This window comes from Giraffa tippelskirchi, chromosome 3 (assembly GCF_054371585.1).
Source record: "Giraffa tippelskirchi isolate mGirTip1 chromosome 3, T2T-mGirTip1v1.2.pri, whole genome shotgun sequence".
In the NCBI taxonomy this organism is placed as follows: Eukaryota; Metazoa; Chordata; class Mammalia; order Artiodactyla; family Giraffidae; genus Giraffa; species Giraffa tippelskirchi.
The window spans coordinates 157,456,202-157,481,884 of NC_137277.1; the positions used below are offsets into that span (position 1 = coordinate 157,456,202).

At 39.1% G+C, this 25,683-nt stretch overlaps 1 protein-coding gene across 2 annotated transcripts in view; it reads right to left on the reverse strand.

Annotated features, from left to right (window-relative positions):
- ERBB4 (erb-b2 receptor tyrosine kinase 4) overlaps positions 1-25,683 on the reverse strand; it is a 1,244,626-nt gene that overhangs the window by 212,387 nt on the left and 1,006,556 nt on the right. For both annotated transcript variants that reach the window (XM_081582978.1, XM_081582977.1), the window contains 2 exons: positions 23,845-23,967; positions 19,815-19,913 (listed from right to left, as the gene is read on the reverse strand). In XM_081582978.1, coding sequence (XP_081439104.1) covers positions 19,815-19,913; positions 23,845-23,967 — 222 coding nt within the window. The remainder of the gene's footprint in view (positions 1-19,814; positions 19,914-23,844; positions 23,968-25,683) is intronic.

Here is a 25,683-nt window from a genome sequence, read left to right on the forward strand (position 1 = left end):
AATAGAAATGTAATATTTATAAATACCTTTAAAATAAACATATTTGAAATGAGAAATTTTAGGGAATAAGAAATCATGCAAATATACCTGAAAACTACTTAAACTTTAATATCATACTGTGAGGGAGTTAGTATTTAAATGTTATAAGAAAATATTTGTTTATTCATTTATCCCCTCCTTACTTAAAGCAGAGTCCTAAAACAAAAACAAAAACCATACACACTCAAGATGGTTAAAGGAAAAATAATACATATAAATGGCATACATATATAAAGATAAATATATACTATATAAAAATAGAGAAAATAATTTGAAACAAGTTAGCTTATTTCAGAAAATGTATGCATTTTAGACAAGTGCAACCAAATAAATTGTAATGCCAAATAACTTTGGTACTCCTGAACTGGTGAAAAGTTTAAAAGATCTCTGAACACACTATTATTGATAATATTTTCTTATGCTAATCATCTATAAATATTTTTTTGTTCTCACCTGATGAAACATTCTGTTTTATTGATTTACTGTACTACTAGACAAATCTCACTAAGGTTTAGGTGTTATAAACTTGTATTATAAACTTAATAGAAAATAAGAGAATAGAGAGTAATGTAGGTTAAAATTACTCTTTTTTATAATAAATCAATGCTATATGAAAAATAGAAAATATTTTATTTTGAAGTTGTCATTGAAAAAGAATAAAATGCCTTTTTGTTAGTGGGCGTATAGTAAAATTCTCATTAAGTGAATAAGTATTCCATTTTGAAATTATTTTATTTTTCATTTTAGAGCAAGTTGGCTTATTGCTTTATTCACAAGAGGAAAAACCTTTTCTGACTTTATAGTGAAAGCTCTTGCATTTGCAACCTTCCCAAAAGCTTACACATGTTGCCTATGGTTAATTTACCACATGCTTGCTAGAGCTGACAATATTTAATTCACTGAACAGGTTCACCTATTATTTGTATGCATTAAACCAAAACACATTTCTAATTCACTAAAATTTCTTTGTGGGAATACAAGGAAATTATAGTGAATAAGGCTGAGGTCAAGTGGACCCTTAGATCTTAATTATAAACTATCAAAAAAAAGAAAAAATAAGTGTCTCCCTTGGCAATTTTCTTACCAAGAAACAAATGAAAAAGGGAAATTTATCTCCAACCATAAATCCCAAACGTTTCATTTTTATTTCCCCCAAGTTCACTTTCTCACCTGGCTAAGCAGCATTCCTGCTCTTATTAGCTGCTGGCCCATTATCAGCTGACCAGTATCTGTCAAACCCCTTCCTTCAATGAGCTTAGGGATTTCTGAGGAACTCCACATATGCAGACTTCTGCTTACAGCTTCTAATTATTTTCTAACAGATAATGGAACATTTAAGTTCAGAGAGGTTAGATTAAAATTGTAAGAATATCAAAACCTTAGATAAAACTGCTGTGGCAAAGATCACTGTAGAAAACCCTAAGCTTTTTAGCTTTGTGATGAAGAACCCTTGCTGATTGCTTATTTTCTGTGACAAACAGGCCTCATAATTTTACCACCTCAGACGTATTCATTCTTATTTGTATTCACACTGTGCCAAGCTATATGCAAACTATAAGCTATGAGTACCAAAAACATGACTTCTTAGGTGCTGTGCCAGCATTTAGAAATGTTCAATATATTAAACATATATTGATATCTTTTCCCTTACTGGAAAATAAGTGAGCTATGTATGTAGTAAGTATAGTAAAACTTATTGTTTTAACAAGGTTCAAGAGGCATTGATTCTATGGTAATCATTTTATGCAAAGTGGTCATGATGCGATTAAAATGTTTAGGCAATACAATGAATCTGAATTAAGCTTTCATTTCTTGAAACAAATCACTGCTGTATGAATAAATACTTTGGCCACCTGATGCAAAGAGCTGACTCATTAGAAAAGACCCTGATGCTGGGAAAGATTGAAGGCAGGAGGAGAAGGGGACAACAGAGGATGAAATGGTTGGATGGCATCACCAATTCTATGAACATCAGTTTGAGCAAACTGCAGAGACAGTGAAGGACAGGGAATCCTGGAATGCTGCAGTCCATGGGGTAGCAAAGAGTTGGACATGACTGGGCAACTGAACCACAACAAATTAAAAAAATAAAATTGCTTTATGCCACATAACATACACCAGGATCTTCTTCAGATAGATAGTCCTTTCCTCCTATAGAAACCATATTTTGTAACTTTAAATCTATTGTACTAACAGAGCATTAAGTAGTAACAAAACTATGTCAAGGTTTGATACATCTCGAATTATTTGCTGATTTTCTGGAAATTCTGTTTCCTTGTCTATGCTCACTCTGTGGGCAAAAGCTTTCTACCTGAATTTTATGAGCAATCTTCATATTGTGAATAGCTCTTCTGACTGATACAGTCAAAATGAGTGGGGTTTTTCTCTAAGCCATCATAATTAGCAAACACGGCTTGTATTGGAGTCAAAAACTGCATGTGATCAGGGTCATTCTCTCCCAGCTCTATGGTAACACAGCAATACATCCTCTAATCATGTATGAAATTCCCCAAATTGTAGAGTCTAGAGAGCTGGAAAATACTACAATATAATAGCAAAGCCTTTGACAGACTACTGATTTCCATTCACCAAATTTAAATATTGGCACAGTAGACTATGTGCCCTTGAGAAATGTCTTTTCATTCACATAAATTCAAGAAACCCTCTGAAGAAACAGAAGCAGGCAGGAGCTTATTAAGTTACACACTGAGGCTTACAAAGAATAACTTGTTTTGGATTTAGGTAGTTTCTTTTAGGTGCTTCAGGAGAGAAATTAAGTCTGTTAGAATATAAAACTCATCAAGTACTTTGCTTATTTTCAAACTTTTTAGTTCTTCTAAGACATTTTAACTCAAGTTTTAGGATATCTACTAAATTCAGATAACTGTTACTGGCCGTGATTTATAATGACCACAGTCAATTACTTTTAGTTATTTATTTTTGCCAAAATCCATCATAAAATCAAACATTTTTCTTTCTATATAGGACCCCATCCTTGAATATTTACCCCTATTGGAATAAATAAATACAGTCAAGAGATAAGGGAGAACTCTAATAGCATCTAATAAAATAGGCAAACCCTATTCAAAATCACTATACAAGATTTCATAATAAGATTGTGTGTGTTTGCATGTGCTCACTTGTGTCTGACTCTGTGACCCCATGCACTGTAGCCCGGTGGGCTCCTCTGCCCATGGAATTTTCAGGCATGAAACCTGGAGTGGGTTGCCATTTCCTACTTACTCCAAGGTATCTTCCTTAACCAGGGTTTGAACCCAAATCTCTTATGTCTCCTGCATTGGCAGGTGGATTGTTTACCAGTAGTGCCACCTGGGGAACCCATAATAAGACTGAGAAGAAGTTAAAAATGAAACCTAATAGTACCGTCCTATATATAGTAGAAACATCCAGAAGGAGGCATTCACAGGTTCCCACTAGGGGAGGTTACTGGCCTCCTGTATGCAAAGAAAATCTACAAGGGATTTTCCTTCTCAAAGGGCTTTCAGATGGTACATTCAGTCCTACTAACAGAGTCAGTATAAAGCCCTATTACCCAGTGATACGTTGATGCCGTTGATTCCCAACATCCAATAGACTGATTTTGTAGAAATAAATCAGAGCTAAACAACATAAATACCTAAAAAAAGTATCCAAGTAAAATAAGGCAAACTCAGAAAAGGACTGTTGGAGAGAAATATTACAGAAGTCAGTTAGTCTAGAAGAGAGGAATAGGAAGGAGGAAAAATAACTGTCTTTAAAAAAATAGAAAAATTATTTAATTGATTAACCAAATATTTATTGTTCTCTATGTGCTTGTATTGTGTTTGCCACTAGAGATACAGGTATGGTGTCAAAAGACAGTCCCTGTCACCAAAGGTCCTACAGTCCAGTGGTGGAGAGTGGTATTCTACAATAATAACTGGGACAAATAGATAAATAATAATCACAATGTTGCTATTGTTGTTTAGTCCCTTAGTCACGTCAACTCTTTTTTGACCCCATGGACTGTAGCCCACCAAGTTCCTCTGTCAGTGGAATTTCCCAAGCAAAAATGCTGGAGTGGGTTGCTATTTCCTTTTCCAGGGGATCTTTCTGACCCAGTGATCAAACCCGCATCTCCTGCATTGGCTGGCGGATTTTTTACCACTAGGCCACTTGGGATGTCCCTGGGTGTTATTAGTAGGTTATAATTTAGATTAAGGAGTCAGGAAAGGTAGATTTGAAAAAGTATACTTAAGCTGAGAAAATAATGATAACTACAAATCCATTAGGTATAACTGGGAGAACGAAACTCCAGGCCAAGGCACTGACTGGTTTGTAAGAGTTGTGGAAAGAAATTTAGTGAAAAGAAAGAAGCCTCAGACGATAGTTATGAGCTCTGGTAGCCAAGGGTCTAGTGTTTTATTTTACTTTAGCAAAAACACTGAAAGGTTTTATGCAGAGGAGTAACACAATTCAAACTTTATATTGAAGGGCAGGGAGTTCAAATTGGAAGTTATTCTCATAATTCAAGCTGGAGAAGTTGATGACTTGGATTAAGGCGGTGGCAATAGAATGTTGGAGGAGGAGGAGGGCACAGCAACCCACTCCAGTATTCTTACCTGGAGAATCCTATGAACAGAGGAGACTGGCTGGCTACAGTCCATAGGGTTGCAAAGAGTCGGACACAGTTGAAACGACTTAGCACAATAGAATTTAAAAGAAGATGATGATCTCTAAATGTGTTTATGACATAGAATCAAAGCATTTGTTCTTGAATTTGTAGTAGTAGTTTGAGGGGCTGTGACATTTAAGAATAAATTCCAAATTTCTTATGGATCCAATAAAGTAAATGGATATACATTATTAAATGGGTAAGGTTAAAAACAGAAGAGATGAAGAAAAGAAGATGAAAAGATACAATCTGAGTCAGTTAAACTAGAGCTACTATTGAGATTTCAGAGCAGTTATAAAAAGGATGGAGATGAGGTCAGTTTCATAAAACAAACCAGAGATGGCATTTGAGAATCTAGTGATATGATCTACAAAATACGCATATTAAAAGAGGTCTAGAACACAGCACTGAGAAATTTTAGTATTTTTATGACTGTTTAATGCCAGCTTGATTTTGGGAAGCAAGAAAGTTGAAAATTTGTGTTAAGGATGTGATTATAAAATGGTCCATGAATTCAAGATGGCTGTGGACAGATGCAAGGACAGGTGGCAGCTGAGGGATGGTGAGAAACAGGGAAGAGTCAATGAATGTGAGATATCAGAAAGTGATGAATGCTTCCTAAGTAGGTACTATAGGAAAAGGACTAGAGGGGCAGCAGCATGTGCTTGGAGAACTGGGTGTCTGATATAGTGATTTGAGATGTGATGTCATTTCAGGCCAAGTTTTCTACAACTAGCAGGGCATGAATAAGGGCCGATGAAATAAACCCTATTACTCTAGTTACTGGCAAAATTTTTTCTTTTCTTTTTAGTAGAATTTTGGAAGACTAAATTCTGTTTCTAATGGAGTTATGGAATCTCTTTCTGAAGAGACTGTTTTACTTTTAGAAGAGAAGTAACTATTCAAACCATTTCTTAATTACTTTAGCAATAATTTTTCTTAAGGTAAAAAGGACTGAATAGACCAGTTTTTCAAAATCATGCCAGGAGTATAGAATCCAGTGACATCTAAGCAGTGGGCCTTTAAAAATAAGGAAATTTATATTTTTTATGTCTGAAATGAATGGTGTTCATATATGCAAATAAGCAAAGTGTATAAGGCCCAGAGGTATAATTTAATTAAATTATCTGCATTTAAAAATCCACTATTAATATAATACAGGATCTAGCTAAGAGTTACTGTCAACTATGTGAAGCCATATGTATGAAAATACTGTAATGTGAAAACATTATAGAACAAAGTATCTTTGCAAAATGTTTTATAAATCTGCTACAATCTAGGAGAAAATGGAAACCTTACCAAATTCTGTTTCCTCATACCACTAATAAGACATCAGCTAGAGATGAAGGACGGGCTTCCCTTGTGGCTCATCTGGTAAAGAATCTGCTTGCAATGCGGGAGACCTGGGTTTGATCCCTGGATTGGGGAGATCCTTTAGAAGGACTGATGCTGAAGCTGGAACTGCAATATTTTGGCCACTTGATGTGAAGAACTGACTCATTTGAAAAGACCCTGATGCTAGGAAAGAATGAAGGTGGGAGGAGAAGGGAATGACAGAGGATGAGATGGTGGGATGGCATCACCAACTGAATCCTGGAGTTTGAGTAGACTCTGGGAGTTGGTGATGGACAGGGAGACCTGTAGTGCTGTAGTCCATGGGGTTGCAAAGAGTCAGACACGACTGAGAGACTGAACTGAGAGTTGAAGGACAGGGAAGCCTGGCATGCTGCAGTCCATGGGGTCCCAAAGGGTCAGACACAACTTAGTGATTGAACAGAAACAAGAGTTGAAGCAACTCCCACTAACAGAGTATCATAAAGATGATACAAAGGAGAGTAACACATAAACACAATTCTCACAGACACATCTTGAGAAAATAATAAAATGCCTGTTGTATAAGATAAATAAGTGCTCTTATTGTATATGGAGAAGAAAACTAGTTATTTTCCTTTTAACAAGAAAATAACCATTTACACAATAAGTTGACTCTTCTGAAACATCTCATTGCAGTACCTTTTTATGAATTATATGGGTGATTTGGCAAGGAAGCTGAAACTGAAGCCAAGAAGATTCTAGTAAACCCTAACCTGAAGTATTATTGATCAGTCACTGGAACTTAGGATAATTACGGCATTTCTTTTATCCAAAGATTAGTTTTTTCTAAGAAAACAAATGAATTAAGTAAAACATTTAAAAACATATGCACTTCCTAGACAAATAAAATAATGTCAAATGATAGTGGGCTTAAATATCAGAGGAGACAAACAAAAAGAAGAACAGAGTGGCGGAAGCTCAGATAAACTCAAGAGTCTGTCTGATTTGACCAGACCATGGTCTTCAATTCCAGGGATCCTGCTCATTAGCATAATTTTAAAAGTATATGTTATGCATCATTTAACACATTTTTTTTTTTAAGAGAGAGACAAACAAACAAACAAAAAAATCTGTGCTTTCTCTATGAACTGGTGCTGTTCAAAACAAGAACTAGGAGAGTGTATTAATGGAGGCATTCTTAAGAAGGTGGACCTTTAGAGTCATTTTCTTAATGTTCAATATGATCTTCTTTTATGGGAATGAAGAATGTACTGGCCATTCACTAGAAGTGTGTTATTATCATCATTATGAATCCATTAGACACACTCAGGTGAGCTGACTAACAACCTTGTGACCAAATCCTCCTCTTGCTTTTAGTGTATTATTTAATAGAATACAAATTGCTCCTTACTTATTTTTGCCTATGGTAAAAATTCTAAGGAAATATAAAAGGCCTTTCCTTTGCCCTTGAATATCAACAGAAGTAGTAGTTGCAATGAAGTTTGAGTGTTAAGTTGCCACATGTGTGTCATTTATTGTAACAAATAAGGCATAGCTATATCTGATAAACCTAGCAGCAGTAATTATTGAATCTAGAATATTCTACCCTAAGTGTAAAGTAGCAGGGAAGGAGGGAAGCACAAAAGTCTTGTTGTTGTGGTTGTTTAGTTACTCAGTTGTGTCTGCAGCCCCACGGACTGTAGCCCACCACCAGGGTCCTCTGTCCATGGAATTTTCCAAGCAAGAATACTAGAGTGGGTTTCTATTCCCTTCTTCAAGGGATCTTCCCCACCCAGGGATCTAAGCTGTGTCTCCCACATTGGCAGGCAGATTCTTCAGACCACTGAGCCACCAGAGAAGCCCAGCAAAAAGGTCTAATGCTTAATGTTAGGTAGGTAGAATAGGAAAAAGGAGTCTGGGAGGCCAAGCACAGCAGAAGCCCAACTCGGTGAAAGCTCCTGCGGTGGAAACAGAATGCAAAGAAAACCCAGCGCAGGGGAAGTGACAAGAAGCCCAGAGTGCTGGAAAGGGGACAGCAAAAAAACAAACTCAGCAGAAAGCTCACGTGGCTCAGTCTCAGATTCCAGAAGACCTCTAGTTGGGGCAGGAAGTCCCCGACCCTATAGCTGGAAGGATATATGGCTAACAAAATCTTAATGCCTTTACAATGTCTTGTGTCTTGTTTCCTGAACCCCCCGAGAACAGGCAAGTGGCAGTGGGTGCAGATGAGGGACTCTGGCAGGGGCTACCCCTCAGTGTGTCCCAAAGGCTCCACTATCTGCTGGGCCCCAGTAGCTGTCACTCAAGTGGGTAGGGGTTCATCTGAGCTTAATCTTCTTTATGCCAAGGATCAGACCAATGAAAACTGTGAGCACAGGTCAGGTATTTAGCAGATTTTCTGGTAGGTTATGAAGGGGATTCCTCAGCACATTTTTCCCACTGCTTTTACCTCCCGTCCATCCTTCAGCTCTTCTCTCCCGGGACTTGAGCCTAGCTAAAACCCATGGTGCCTGGCTTCAGGACCTAATAAAGCTCAGGCTCTCATGTCTCATTCCAAAAATTCAGTGAGAGACACAGCAATAGGTAAGAGGTGCATTTGTTTGGATTCAGAGAGAGGCACACTCCACAGTGTGTGGGCCATCACAGAGGATAGTGCAGCAGCCATGGAATGTGCTGTGGTTAGTTCCCCCCCCCAACACACTCCCCCAGCTGGGTGATATCATATGCTAATGAGTGGGAGGGTCATTCCAACAATTGGGGAATGTCATTCCCCAATTGTTTTGACAGTTTGTCCTCATTTGAGAGTGCCTTGGAACTGTCCTGGCACCTCTGGGTGTGTCATTTAGCTTGCAGATTGAGGATCAATGGGTTTAGTTGAATTTGACTTGTCATCTTGGACCCATTTGATTTTAACTGGTTTCTGTTATGCACTTGGGTTATGTCATTCTTTCAAAAGTTGTGCCCTGCCCCCTTCCCCCCCCCCCCGGTTTCATGCTCTTTTCCTGAGCCCTGTCCGGGCCCACAATGTTGCCTCTACAATCTTCTGGAGGGACAAGTAGAAATTAGCTGGCCCTTAGGAGGGAAATACTGTATAATATCCAGTCTCTCTAGATATTCAGGCCTTCATCTTCCATGTTTCCTACAACATGTGCAACAACAGCATTTCTCAGTGAACCCACTAAGGTGTGTGATAGGCACACAATGCCTGCTAGAAGTCCATCTCTTGGCATCCCTTCAAGGGCAGTTGGACTTCCAGGGATAATGTTTGCCACTTTGGGAGTTAGCCCTGCAGGCCGTTTGGCCCAAACCCTTACCCCCCTTCTCCTAAAGTTACAAACATACACCTGGATAAAATATCCACTCCACTTTAATGGAACATCTGGTCTGTTGTCTCTTAATTTGTTCTCAAGCCACTTATTAACTCCTACAACCAGGACCCTGGCCCCTTGTAGGCAACACTGCTCTACCCCACTTATTATTAAAATACTCTTAATGCCCCTAACAGGACCAGATAACCCACTTCTTTGTCATTACTTTCGCTATTACCTAAATTGGATCTATGACAATGAAGTGTTTACCATTGGATACACCCTAAACTGCTCTTATGGAGGACTAGGGGAGGAAATCAGTGACTTTCATTCCCTCAGAGCAGTAAGAGGATAAGGCTTAGGGCTGATTCACCAGGTTCCCAGTCTCAGGGCACAGGTTTGGATTGCTTTACATCATGATATCTATTCCCATCCATGGTGGACAAACCAGCAATAAGTTAAGATTACAATCCCTTGATCCTACCCAGCACTGGTCATGCTGGAGACCTTGGGGACATCCAACTCCAGTCCAGGGGTCCCAGGAAGTCGACCTGCCTAGGGATCTGGTCCTTGGAAGGATGTAACGCCTCAATCTGCTCAGGCATCTGCCAGTCCAGGGGGTCCCAGGAGGTCAACATACCTCAACCTGCCCAGGGACCCAATTCTTGGGAGGCCAACATGCCTTGATCTGCCCGGGGATTCGATCTCCAGGAGGCTGTCACGTCTCAGCTTGCCTGGGGATCTGCACCCTGACCTGGGGACACCTGGCTCTCAGATTGCAACAGTACTGGGTAGGATAAGCTTCAGAAAGACTCACCCCTAAGAAGGTCCACCCATGGAAATAGAAGGAAGCCTATTAGTCGTGGGACTGTGCCCGATCTCAGCAATAACTCAGGAGTCCAATGAGAACCCTGTTGCCTTTCTGGAAAGTCTAAAAGAGGCCCTCCAAAAGTTTACCAATCTGGACTTAAACTCTTATGAGGGACAGGTGATTTTAAAGGACAAATTCCTGTCCCAATGTGCATCAGATATCAGGATAAAGTTGCAGCTCCAGCAGCAGGACCCTGCCGCCTCTTTAGATGAGATGGTCAAGATAGCCACCAATACCTTTTATAATAGAGAACAGGAGAGGGAGGCCAAGGCCCAGGAAAGGGAGAGAAGGAAAGAGATAAGACATGCCTAGATGCTGGTCGCCCTCCAGGGAAGCCTTATGCAAACCCTGAGTACTTGAAAGAAAACGCACAGGGTAAATGCCAGTCTGTAGACAGGCGGGGCATTGGGCCAAAGAGTGTCCAAACCATGACAAGTCTCCTGAAATGGCTTGCTAAAAATGCCATCAATTGGGACACTGGGTAGCACTCTGCCCTCGGGACCCATAAGCCTTGAGGTCAAGTGCCAAGCATTCCCTCAGGATGGTTCAACAGGACTGAAGCGGCCCAGTCCAGCCAGCCCGCCTGTCACAGATAACCATCACAGGGCTGGAGCCAAGGGTGCAACTGGATGTAGCAGGTAGATCCGAGAATTTCTTGGTTGACACAGGGGCTACCTACTCTGTCCTGACCTCCTATTCCGGAGCCTTCTCTTTCCAAACCTGTACCATTTGGAGTGCTACAGGAAAAACAACCACTAAAAGATTCACCCAAGCACTTCTTAGTTGCTGGGATGGACGAATATTTTCCCACCAGTTTCTGGTGGTCCCTGAGTGTCCTACTCCCTTATTGGGAAGAGATATACTCACTAAACTGGGGACCCCCCTGTGATGGGAAGCTTTTCAGCCCCTAGAGCCCTACAGCTTCTGGTTACTACTTAGGAACCCATTACACCCTGTCCAATAGGGAGGGACCAAAAGCTATGGGAGGACAAAATTAGCCCCCAGGTGTGGGCCCAGGGGACTCCTGGATGAGCCCACCAAGCTCAACTGGTCATCATTGTCCTCCGAGATCCCACTCGGTTTCCAAACTGGAAACAATATCCCCCCAGAAGAGAAGCTCAGGAAGGACTACAGCCTCTAATAAATAAATTCCTTACCTGTGGGCTAATGGTCCCCACCAACTTGCCATGTAACCCCAATCCTCCCTATAAAGAAAAAGCATGGGACCTGGTGAATGGTTCAAGATCTCCGGATCATAAATGAAGCTGTAGCCCTTCTCCATCCCACAGTATCCAATCTCTACGTAATCTTGGGAGAAATCCTGCACAGTGCCAAGTGGTTTACAGTCTTGGATCTCAAAGATGGATTCTTTTGCATACCACTGGCTGAAGAATCCCAACAACTTTTTGCCTTCAAATAGGAGGCTTCAGGATAAAAACATCAACAGATGACTTGGACAGTATTACCTCAGGGGCTCAGAGATAGCCCCCACCTGTTTGGGCAGGCTCTTAGCCAGGATCTCCTAGATCTGGACCTGGGACCTAATAGGAAAATATTACAATACGTAGATGACCTACTAATCTGCTCTCCAGATGAGAAAAATGCCCAACAACATGCAATTCAGGTTCTAAACTTTTTAGCAGAGAGGGGATATAAAGTCTCCTATGCTAAGGCACAGGTGGTTGAGACAAATGTCACTTATCTGCGAGTTCAGATTATACATGGGTCCAGGAGGCTGTCCTCTGATTGAGTACAAGGAATCCTCCAGTTTTGTGAACTTTCCTGGGGCTAACTGGGTATTGTAGAATTTGGATATCCAACTATGGTCTAATTGTCCAACCCTTATATGAAAGCTTGAAGGGATGGGATGATTCGATCCCACTGATGTGGGGAACTCCTCAAAAGAAGGCAGAGGCTACACTAAAACAAGCCTTAACTCAAGTACCTGCCTTGAGGTTGCCAGACCCAGAAAAAGCATTCCAACTTTATGTCCATGAAAGAGAGGGAATAGCCTTGGGAGTGTTAACTCCAACATTGGGACCTGAGCCCACCCTATAGCTTACTTATCCAAGAGGCTTGACCCAACTGCCCAAGGCTGGCTTCCTTGCCTTTGAAATCTTGCAATTGTTGTAATCCTGATAGAAGATGCTTTAAAACTCTCTTTTGGGGGTGAACTATTTTTACCAGCCACCAAGTGAAACAACTCCTAAATGGGAGAGGCCATTTATGGGTGTCTGATCAAAAAATCCTCAGATATCAAGTAGTGCTGATGGAAAATCCAGGCCTGACTATATCCCCTTGTGAGGTTCTTAATTCAGCCACCCTCTTGCCTACCTTTGAGGGCTCTTTCCCCTTTCATTCTTGCCTAGAAACCTTGGACAACTGGACAAAATCCCGAGAGAGATTGTTGGAAGATCCTCTGACCCATCCTGAGGAAATCTGGTACACTGATGGAAGCAGCTTTGTCTTGGATGGAAAAAGAAGAGCTGTATATGCAGTAGTCTACAATTTTGAGACCACAGAGGCTAAACCTTTGCCACCGGATACTTCAGTCCAATTAGCTGAGCTCATAGCCCTGACTCGAGCTTCAGAGCTGGGAAAAGGAAAAAGACTGGCCATTTACACTGACTACAAGTATGCCTTTCTGGTGCTACATGCACATGCTGCTATTTGGAAAAAAAAGAGGCCACTTGACCACCGAGGGTCCCCATTCAAATATGGTGATCAAAACCTTAGGCTCTCGGAGGCAGTTCATCTGCCTGCTGAGGTTTCAGTCTCCCACTATAAAGGACACCAAAAAGGGAGCACAGAAGTGGCATGAGGGAACCAAGCAGCTGATCAGAGAGCTAAGAGAGCAGCATTACAGAATAATGACCTAACAGGAACCTTAGTTCCACAGACTAATTTGCCCGAAACTCCTTCACATCTTGAAGGTGAGACTCTTAAAACTAAGAGTGATGGCTCATAAGATCATCTGGGGTGGTTCCAAAAGGAGGGACTCCTTTTTCTCCCTGGGAACCTCCAATGGAAGTTGGTTAACTCCTTACATGCCACAACTCATCTAGGGGAAAAGGCCTGCCAAAGATTACTAGAAAGGTCTTTCGGAGGAACAGGCCTCCAAACAACTATAAACCAAGTGGTCTCCTCTTGTCCCACTTGCCAATTAAACACCCTGCAAGGAGCTTGAAGACCTCAGCTGGCCCAGCCTGTCCAACGACATGGGACCTACCCAGGAGAAACTGGCAGATGGACTTACCCAGACGACAGTTTCTCAAGGGTATGCATGCATGCTAAGTCACTTTAGTCGTGTCCAACTCTGTGCGACTTCATAGACAGCAGACCAGGCTCCGCTGTCCACAGGATTCTCTAGGCAAGAATACTGGAGTGGGTTGCCATTTCCTTCTCCAAGGAAATAAATACCTATTTATTCTCAAGGGTATAAATACCTATTAGTCATTATAGATACATTCACAGGATGGATTGAAGGCTCTTCCACATGGAGTGAGAAGGCTGAGGAGGTGATAAAAAAACTGCTCCATGAAATCATTTCAAGGTTTGGTCTACCCAGGTCATTACAAAGTGACAATGGGACATCATTTACTTCTAAGGTCACCCAAGGGGTCTTTAAAGCATTGGGCATTACTTATTATCTCCATCATGCCTGGAGGCCTCAGTCTTCAGGAAAAGTAGAAAGAGCCAACCAATTCTTAAAATCAGCAATAAAAAAGACAACCCAGGAGACCTCCCTGGGATGGAAGGAGGCTTTACCAATAGCTCTCCTCTGCACCCATATTGCCCCTAAGGAACAGAATGGTCTTAGTCCTTATGAGATGCTATATTAGAGACCTTTTGTTTATGTCAATGACTCTTCCTAGATCCAGAGGCTCAGACTCTCTGGTCTTATACCATGGCCATTGGGCAATTCCAACAGGATGTATGCTTGTGGAGCGTCAACCAGAATCAAAAGATTCTAAAGAGTCACCACTATATGCTCCAGGGACCCAGGTCCTAATTAAAGTCTGGAATGATGGGTCCCCAAAGGCTCAACTCCAGCCCACATGGAAGGGCCCCTACCCTGTAATACTTTTTACTCCCACAGCAGTCAAGATACCAGGACACGACTTCTGGATTTACTACTCACGAGTCAAGCCATGGAAGAAAACAGAAGAGGACACTCAATACACCTGTGAACCCCTGGGAGATCTCAGATACCCATTCAGGGCTACAAATGAGTGCCATTCTAATGAATACCACCAAAATTAAGTTTCTGGGGATAAGATTTCTCAGCTCTAAAGAGTCAACACAGCTTGGCAGGGGTTGTACTCCAAAATAGACAGGAGATAGATCTCCTGATGCCTGAAAAAGGAAGAACTTGAGCCATCTTGAATGAGATGTGTTGTTTCTGGGTAAATACCTCCAGCTAAGTTAAAGAAAGTCTCACAGTCCTCAGGAAAAACATTCAGACCCTACAGGATCTCAAACAATGAGCTGGAGAGTTCATGGGGTAGCTGCAGTCTCTTTGGGGGATCTTTCTCCTGGTGAGGGGAAATTTGGAGTTGGCTAATTCACTTACTAATCCTTGGTATCACCATATTGATGCTGCTTATGACTGTTTCATGTATTATCAACTGTATAATCCATTTTGTCTCTGCCCAGGCCAACAAGCTACAACATGCAGCACCGGTTCAACAAGGATGTGTAAAACTATAGCCAACCAGGGAAAATATCAGTCACGCTTAGATGGACACCGCTATAAGGACTCTGAGGCCTGAGACTAGCAAGAGGGGGAGGCCCAGTGCCCCTCACCATCCCAGTTCAGCACGAAGTAGCCAGAGAAACTTTGACACTCCTATTTCCAAAGAACTGGGCCTCCTATCTCTTAAGGGGAGAAGGTTAGGTAGTTATAATAGGAAAAAGGAGTCCAGAATGGCAGAGGCTAAAAGACAAAGAAGGAAAAAGCCCATGAAAATAGAACAAAGGAAGGTCTGAAGACCTCAGGTGAAACAAACAGCCCTCCTGGCTAGCCCAGTTTACACAGGGCAGGCTCAGGGATGAGGAGACAAATGTATAAAAAGGGGAAGACTAGAAGAATTGAGGCCTCTCTTTTCTCCTCTTGACTTTTGGGTCAGCCTGTCCTCACTCCTCAAGGGTGTACTATCCTTTGTTTTTCCTAATAAAACTGAGATGTAACACTGGTTCATCCTTCACTTCAAATTTTTGCTGTGCTGAGACAGAACTGAGGAAATTACAAACTCCCCTGACACTTCATATTCATAAATGTATGCAGCTTCTTTTGTCCAAAGACAAATTATTTTCCTCCTATAAAATGATATAAAGCACAGGCACACGTGCACACACTCACACATACATACAAATACATATCTACAGAAAGAGCTTTCAAAAGAGACATGTAGCATGGACACATTTACTCTTGTTTGAAAGTTACCCTTGGAATGTTCTTCCATAGTGCTGTACTTTAGTTGACTTTCTCCTGCCTTTCTTTGTCCAATGGCTTTCTCTTGCTATTGAAGCTTGTTTTGCCACAATCAGGAGGTAGGGCATGCAGGAGAATAAACGTGTTTCTCTTCCAATATCCCTCATTAAAAGACTGACAGCTGGAGTCCTTCCATCACCTCCCTTGAACTTTAAGGAGAGTAACTCTGAGGTGTATGTCCTACACGAGCTGCCAGAATCTCTCCAGTGGAAAAAAACTACAGTCACTCATGATGGCAGTTGGTTTTACTGATTCCCCTTTCTCATTTCCATTTCTCCTTACTGATGAGTCCCTCACCTCCAGAATAAACTACTTTCACTCAAATCCTTGTCTCAGGGTCAGCTTCTGCTTCTGGAACAATTCAAACTAAGACATATTCCAAAAATGACTTTTAACTTAATAAGTGTGGGAATATTTGCAATTTCAGCTCAATTCTTAGGTCCAAATTACAAACAATTTTGCTAACAAAGACCTTTATATTGATATGTTATTTAAGCACTTACAGTGTTCTACCTAAGTGTTTAGCTCATCTGTTATGTGTGTAGAACGTTGTAAGTGCTTGAATTAAAGTTATACCAGTCTACTTAAAATGCTTAATTCACCATTAATTTTGCCAATTCAGCTGTGTTTTAATCATTGTGAAGCTATCCTAGTGATTTGAAAGAAGTTGAGAAAATGGTTGCTATCTATTGAAACTCTGTCAATAGCAGTCCATCAATCTGTTAATCTTCTAGCAATTATTCAGCAGGTAGGAAAAATGCAGTCAAAATATTTTCCATCATTTCTTTTTTTTTTTTTTTCACTTTTAAGAAGATGGGACTATTTAAAGTCTGTTGGTCACCAGATCCATCAAATATCTAGGAAAATGATTCCTTTCATGGCTCAATCAGAGCCTCATCTAAATTTCAGCAGAAATCTATGACTTCAAGCTGCCATCCCTACTTCTGTTTCCATGGGAATAGACTTCAGATGAGGGAAAAGAAAAAATGGATGGGGTTAGGAGCTTTCAAATAATCATTCAAAATCATGATGAGGTTTTCAGAGCTTCTTTCCTAGGTGATTATTCTGTAGCCTCTTAACCCCTTTTTGCCAGTCTGTTTCCATGGAAATATGGCAAAAATGGCTGTCCAAGTCTCCAGCAGAGATTATTAGCATTCTTGTGAATTTCAGCTTTGGCTGCAGTCTAGACTGGGTAAGATCTTTCTATATCAGTTTTACATATTAACCTACACTGTGTCTACACATTGTCATTTTTACTTTGAAAGTTCCCTTCACAAATTTATACTTACGATCAAGATCAAATTGATTGTGACATCACTGAAAAGGTCTTCAGTTTTACATATTAATATATGACTCAGCTGCAGAGAGTGTCAGAATTTTTAGAGTGCAGAAGGAAGAGTATTTAGTTACTGGATTCAGTGTCTGTTAGATAGGTGTTGGTAGATATGCAACAAAGATCATTTTTAAAATATTTAGCAATCGGTAAGACACAGTGCTGAAACTAAGCAGGACCCTGTGGGGTTCCTGGGCATGGGAGCCTTTCTGCTCAGCCTCCACAACCTTGCCTGAGTTCTAAAAGACAGGTTCAAACAGTTGCTAATCAGAGAAGGGAGGGGGTGCAGAGACAAGGGAGGAACAGCCCAGAAAAAATCGTGTAGCCTTGGGGCAGGGCCCCATTTCCTCTCAAGAGATACACATAACAATATCTTTGAGCTCTTTACAGAACTAAGTTCAGTCACTCAGTCCTGTCCAATTCTTTGCAACTCCGTGGACTGCAGCACACAATGCTTCCCTGTCCATCACCAACTCCCAGAGCTTGTTCAAACTCATGCCCATCGAGTCAGTGATACCATCCAACCATCTCATCCTCTGTCGTCCCCTTCTCCTCCTACATTCAATCTTTCCCAACATCAGGGACATTTCCAGTGAGTCAGTTTTTTGCATCAGGTGACCAAACTACTGGAGCTTCAGCTTCAGCATCAGTCCTTCCAGTGAATATTAGGACTGATTTCCTTTAGGATTGACTGGTTTGATCTCCTTGCTGTCCAATGGACTTTCAAGTGTCTTCTCCAACACCACAGTTTAAAAAAGAACTAAAACCTCTAACAAATGGAAGAGTAGCATTCTTCATTCCAGATAAAAGGAACTCAAAACTTGCAAGAGAGCAACTGAGGCCATACTAAAGGAATGCAGGCCCAGCATACACCCTAATTTTATCAGCAACTCCACCCTTAAACCACTGCTATAATACTCCTCACTAAACTCTCCAGGGTTGGGACAACCAAATTCAACAATGAAAGCCTGCTTTGTTCCCCTCTGCCTTGCAAAGCAATAAGCTATTCTTTTCTACTTCACCCAAACTCTGTCTTGGAGATTTGATTTTGCACTGGTACAGGCAAGCAGGGGCTTTCTCAGGTGGTCCTAGTGGAAAAAGAACCCACCTGCCAATACATGAGACTCAGGTTCAATCCCGGAGTCTGGAATATCTTCTGGGGAAGGCAATAGCAACCCACTCCAGTATTCTTACCTGGGAAACCCCATGGATAGAAAAGCCTGGTGGGCTATAGTCCATGGAGTCATAAAAGAGTTGGACACAACTTAAGGACTAAGTGACAATAACACTTTGAGCTTTCGACAATCAACAATATAACATATAGAGCTTTCGGCATCAGCATCAATCAATCAGAGCAACTGGTTGGTTTCACTAAAATTATCAGCCCTATTATACAAGAACCAATAAGTTATTAAAAGTAGACCTTTATAAGATGGTTATAGCATTATACCCAAATAAATTATCCAGCACCACAAAGTGAGCTCTTATAAAACTTACAAAAGAGCTTACAGTAGAAATGCACAGCAATTCATCTTTTTAAAAATCAGAGTGCATATACTTTCCTAAAAAGGTCATTTGAAAATCAAAATCATTCTTATTACTGAAGACATTGTGCTAAAAGTTAGAGAAAGAATACATATGGGTCTTTGATTGTACCCCTGGCAAGATACCTTGTGTTAAATGTAAGAAAATAACAGCATGCTACATATTAAGTCTCATCTGTCGTACCTTCTGAAATTTGCTAAACAGCTCAATCTACAATATTTGCTAGGGGAAATCAAAGTTCTGATTGACCTTATAAAGTACACTTATTCTTCAGAACTCTCTTACTATTCTATGAAAAAAGTGAAAGTGGCTCAGTCGTGTCTGACTCTTTGGGACCCCATGGACTGGGGCCTGCCAGGCTCCTCTGTCCATGCGGATTCTCCCAGAAAGAATACTGGAGTGGGTAGCTGTTCCCTTCTCTAGGGGATCTTCCCAACCCAGGAATCGAACCTAGGCCTCTTGCATTACAGGCGGATTCTTTACTGTCTGAGCCACCAGAGAAACCCAAGAGTACTAGAGTGGGTAGACTATCTGTTCTCCAGCTGATCTTTCTGACCCAGGAATGGAACCAGGATCTCCCACATTGCAGACAGATTCTTTACCAGCTGAGCTACCAGCAAGCTATTCTACCTATGTTGGAGTATTTTACCTATGAGGTCTTGTCTTCAGAGTTGGAATTGAAAAAACTAAGTTTCAATGAGCAATTATCTGAGTTACTAGGTTTCTAATTTACATTTAATGGCAACTATCGAAACTAATCTTGATTGATGTTTTCAACTAAATAAATCATAACAACAGTAAAATAAAACAGTCTGGTTAAACACTACCCAAATCATCATCACTACTCTCAAATGCAGTTTGGCACAGTGCTTAAACACACGGCCCTTGAGGGCAGGATTTGGTCTGCAGGCCAAACCTGGCCTTCAGCTTGCTTGTGTAAATAACGTTTTATTGGAACACAGTCATACTCATTCCTGTAATCTTTTTTTTTTTTTTTTTTAAGTTGTCTATGGCTGATAATCTACCAAAAGGAGAGAGCTGAGTAGTTGCCACAAAGATCACATTGCAGGAAAAAGCTGTAATATTTATTCTCTGGTCTTTTAAGCAAAAATTTTTTGACTCTTGCTCAAGCCTTTAATTATAAGATTACACCATTACAAGAGAAGACATTTTGAAGTTGGAGTCTTTTTTTTTTTTTTAATTTTAAAAGTATTCAATAATGGATAAAAACGTGATTGCCTGGTGTCTCTACTTACATCCATAAATTCCACATTGGCTTTGGGACCAGTTGTTTCATTAAGAATCTTAATAGCCACAGGAATCTTTACTGTTTCTCCTTCAGGGACCCAGATACCCTTTGTGGGGAAAAAAATTCACATTAAATCTATATTAACACAGATGCAACATTCAGATCAGACACAACATTTGATTTAACCAGTCATGTGCTTTCATTACCAGAAAATGAATCATATATGTATTCTGCTTTCAAGGTGTTTACACTATTATAAAATTCATTTGTATACATAAAAAAGGCTTTAAATAGTAAAAAAAAAGAAAGAAAGAAAGAAAAACTCATTGAAATATACATAATAATAATATTTGACTTGGATGATATCATCAATTTCTTATGACTTTGAGAAGGCTGTTCTGATTTTTGAACTTCAATTGTCTTATTTGTAATTTAGAAGACTGGGCTATGTAATGATGGTGATTCTTCTCAGCTTTACTATTATCTAATTATTCTGCAACTAAAAATGCTGCTGCTGCTGCTAAGTCGCTTCAGTCGTGTCCGACTCTGTGCGACCCCATGGACGGCAGCTCACCAGGCTCCGCCGTCCCTAGGATTCTCCAGGCAAGAATACTGGAGTGGGTTGCCATTTCCTTCTCCAGTGCATGAAAGGGAAAAGTGAAAGTGAAGTCACTCAGTCGTGTCCGACTCTTAGCGACCCCATGGACTGAAAATACAATAAGATAAAAAAGCACGTTCTCATGTATCAAGATTCAGATTAATTTAAGAATTAATGTTCTAAGGTGACTTTTTAAGAATTAGCTTTAAAAGGCAAGTACTAAGGAGTATTGAACACATATTAATTTGTCTATATTATTTAATACTATGTATGTACCGGGATATTTATTATTTCTAAAGTAATATAAAACATTTACATTAGTCATTGCAAGTTTTCTCTTCCTATAGAAACATAATTATAATATGAACAAGATCTATGTATTGTGCGAAAGTATAAAATAGATAGAGTTTGATTAAAGTATAATGTTATGTTAAATAACAGCATTTCTGCATAAACAATTCAACCATTTAACTGAGGACAATGATCCTGATAATATAGGAATGCATGAAATATACAAGAACGTTTTTTAAGTGTATCCTTCCAAAGGAAAACAGAAACAGATATGAGTCTACATGTAAAAAATATTTCAAATTTTAATTTATTAGCCTTGACATCAAAAACATCTTCTAAGGACAGTTTTAACATTAAAATGAAAGGAAGAGAACAGCTCCACTTCCTGTTTTTCTTAATACCATTTGCTTGTAATTATAAAGATTTTTGAAAGTTTTTCACATAGTACTTCTATGCTAAAATATATATATATGTTACCCAAAGTGGTAATAACATAAGAGAAGATATAAACATAGGAATTATTAAAAAGTCAAAATAATAAAGAAAAAAAAAGACGTAAACCTTTAGAAGTGAATTTAATAGTGAATAGCGAAATCCATCTGTCAAATGCAAAATAATAAGCCAAGCTTCTGATGGTACAATTTAAAATATATATATATTAATGTAGAAATGGAGGGGGAAAAGCCCAAGGCCTGTTTTCTTGTTGACGGTACTAAAGTGGAGAACAGGCTTACCGTTACTCAAAGTAACCTGAGAAGTGGTTACCTTATAAAGATACATAATCAATATGAAAATATCTTTAAAGTACACTTTCAAAATAAGAGAATAAATTCACTGTAAATTAATTTTCACTGCTTTCAAAATAAGTATAATCATTATTTTCTAGGCCCCATGGCATCAAAATTCAACTACGTTGATAACTACGATATTGGTTCAAATATTTTATGTTTAAGCACAGCATTACTCCAAGCAGATGGAAAAATTAACTGGTAATTGGCTAGGCAAATTTGCATTTCTGTGGTCAAGAATAATTCTTTATAGTTTAAGACAGCACGTCCTCATAAGAACTAATAATTTTAATTAAAACTTAAGGTCAACCATACACACTGTAGGCATAAAATTTAAACATACTTATGGAACTTTCAAAAAGCTTTTAATAGAAGTAATTTCAATAAGTGTACACTACTCTTGGACAATGGGCAAATAAGTGCTGCTAATAAAAATTATTAATAATGCTTTATTATTAAATGTATAAATGATTATATTTTTCCCTGCTGAGGTGACTAGACAACATTTGGTATTGAGTTATACAGTATTCATGATTTACAATAAAATTCAATTTCCAGACCATATCATCTTTAAAACCATAAGGGTGATTATATTCCAGGTACATTTCAACATTGAGTTACTTTCAAAATGGAAGTCCATATTTTTCTACCGTGATATAATTAGAGAAACAGACAAGATAGTTTGTGTCTCTGAACATACAAAGATTTTTAAGGCCAGAAAGTACCAAATCAGTCAATAATTTTGAATTTAACTGAACAAAATACACAGAACAAGAGATTTAGAAACATCTGCATTTGACCACAGAATTAAAGTTTTATTTTAAAGAGATGAGATTATTTTTGGTAAACTCAGGAGAGAAAATTAAGGTTTATATTCTAATTATTAATAACTTCTATTAAATAATTCTGCTTTAAATATAAAAAACAACATTTTAAGATGCAAAATTCTTAAGATCTAACCTATTTTAGCTGATATATTCGTAAAAATGTAAGCTTGCATATCGCTTTAAGAAATTTGTCGAAGCAAATTTTGGTAATTGAAGTAATGGACATTACAAAAAGGATTTAGTATTATCCCAACAGAGCTTCTTATTCTTGTTATTTACAATTAAAAATAAATTTCACCACAATTAACCTTGGGCTTGGCCTTTGAATTGGTTTTGTAATTAAGTTAAATAAGTAAACATACAAATGCCTTCATTTGAACTTCTCCCTTTCCAGAAATATCTCTCTTATTTAAAACCCATGATGTCACCCTCTCCTTCTATCTAACCTGAACTTTACAAAGTCACTTTTTTAGCTTGCATATAATGGTGAAGACATTAAAACTGGAAATTATCTGTTAACCATAAATGTTAGAAGGTAGGCAAAAAAGTGCTTTAGAAACTAGTTTTACTAACACATCAGTGTATTTCTGTGTGTTCTGAAGAGATGGGCTAGTAGGGTCCTGATGGATAGGTCTTTGGATTGTTGATTTAAAAAAATGCACAATGTGACAGGTGCAACTAACTTTTATTTGGGGCAAAATGAGGACTGAAGCCCAGGATACAGCACCTCAAATAGCTCTAACAAACTGCTCCAAAGAGTGGGAAGGTCAGTATTTATGCGATTTTGGTGGAGAGAGAGTACATGCAATTGAGCATCTAGATTTCTGTTAGTCTCGTGAAGCCTTTTGCTAGTCATGAGTAACAGTCATCACTCTGAAGCATTTTAGTACTTTTCTACATATGAGGAGATATAAGAATTGGGTTCATAAAATCGGCTCCTGAAAATATCTACCTGAAGACCTGTTCTACCAGTATTTCCCTGAGCACAGAGTGCCTCATTTCTGTTCTCCACCCTAAACTCCTTTCAGGGGATGCTGAAAATCAGCAGCACATGATTTAATGCTTGTAGAGCTAAATATCAAGTGTCCATGGCAAGTGTCAATTTGTAGTTGACAGGATCAAAGAATAGAAAAAGAGAAGAGCCAAGAAAGAAGAGCACATTGCCTAAGTTTGTCTAGGATATCTCCCTGTGTAGGGGCAAGGTAAATGTGTTGGATCTGGGTATTCTGAAATAAGGACAAATTTGCCAAAGGCAGATGGTATCAAAAGGAGCTCAGAAGACACTGAGAGAAAGAACCACATTTTGGTTTTGCATCAGTGTTTCCTGCTTTTTCATGACTGTCTCAAACCCAGCTTGGTCAATAAAAATTAATGAATTCATTTGTGTAGAAACTTCTCAATACTATAAAGATTGTTCTCGCAGAATATTAAAAAGGAAATTAGGTTGGCTAGAACAATAACTCTGGCTATAATTTAAAACAAGTATGAAACAAAACTGAAACTAACTGATGGTATGTGTTATTTTTTACTTACTTTATAAACAGTTCCAAAAGCACCTGAGCCAAGTACTTTCACTCTTTTGAGCTCAGTTTCTTTCAAAATACGAAGTTGAGCTTGATTGGGTGCTGTGCCACTGGGGGTTAAGGGTTCTACCAGCTACAAAGCAAAAGAAAAACAAAAAACATAGGTTATACAACTTTCAATCCAATAATCAGTGTTCCTTTCTCTTTCTGTCTGGTTTGCTTTCTCACACACACAAAACACACACAAACCCATTTTACATCAACAAACAATATGTATATAAAAGGTATCACTCAGCATTCCTCTAACCCTACTCTTTCTCTTTTCATGCTCTTCACCTGGGTGAACACAAGTAACAAGTATGTACCTTGAGGTCTACTAGTCGAAAGGATTTTTTTTTTCCCATTTTTTATAGAAATCTAGAGACTAATAAGGGGCTTTTAATTCTAATTCACGTTCCTTCTTCTTGGACAACTTCAACTAAGGTTCAGAGATTTTACTTATGCAACTGTACTCTATCAAATTTTTTTTTTTCATTTCAGGAAATTTAATACAAAAATTAAATAATTTCTTTAAAAAATTAAAAAAGCTACCTTTTTTAGCATTTACTATCTTTACCAAGGAAGTCAGTCCAGATACATAAAAAAAAACAAAAACAAAAACAAGCTATCACAATGTCAATAAACAAACACAGTGTTTCTACATTTTTCATGTACATGTAAATTACTGGAGGGTTTTGTTAAAATGCAGATTTTGGTTCAGTAGGTCTGGATTTGGGGCTGAAATCTTCATTTTTATAGAACTCCAGAAGATGCCTCTTTATGATGTTGGTCCTTGAACACATTTTAAGCAACAAGGCCCTAGAATACCTTCCAGGTTAAAAATTCTAAAATTCTATGAGTTGATTCTAGATCATAAATGAATGCTATGGAATGAAGAGGAATAAAATAGCAAAGGGGGAATGAGGTTTGCTTTTTTGGGTTCCTAAAAGGAGGTAGACTTTACAACTAGCCTTGAGATAACAAACATGGATGGACATGGGAGAGGACACTGTCACCAAGAAGGACAGTTTAGACACAGCCTCAGGGAGAAGGAAATGGCACCCCACTCCGGTGTTCTTGCCTGGAGAATCCCAGGGACGGGGGAGCCTGGTGGGCTGCTGTCTATGGGGTCGCACAGAGTCGGACACGACTGAAATGCCTTAGCAGCAGCAGCAGGAAGAAGGAGGAAGGCATGGAAGAGACTAACACACACAGAGGGACAGGTCTGAAGGGTGAGATTAGGGTGGGCGATGCCAGATCCTGAAGTGGGCTGGTTATGGCCGGAAGGGGTAAAATTAGGCTAATTTTAGATGTCATAGTTTAGATGCCATTGCCAGAGAGAACCGGTAAGCAGGAGAAATGTATGTAAATGTGTGCCAATTTCTTACGTGAAGAACAACAATAACAAAAATGTAGACAAAAGAGAGACTCCAGATACCAAACAGTCTATACTGAATGATAAAATTTTAGAAATGTATCTATGCTTGAGGAAAAAAGCAAGTGAGACAAACAAGAGCTTCTTCTTTTTTCTGTTTTTTTTTTTTAAGTTAATAAAGGAACTAAACTTTAAATACAGACAAATAGCTTGTTCTTTCTCAGCATAAGGAAATAATTAAGGGCTACTCCTACTCACATTGTCTTGAAAACCACCACACTATTTCAAAATGTCTGTTTACAAGGCTAACTGCAGTGTGGTCCTCCAACTTGGTTATTATTATAATGCTCCTGTGAACATCACAGTCTACTTAATTAGCTGAACAGGATCATGAATATAAGTAAAGGTTAGGAATAGTTAGCAAGAATTTGGGAA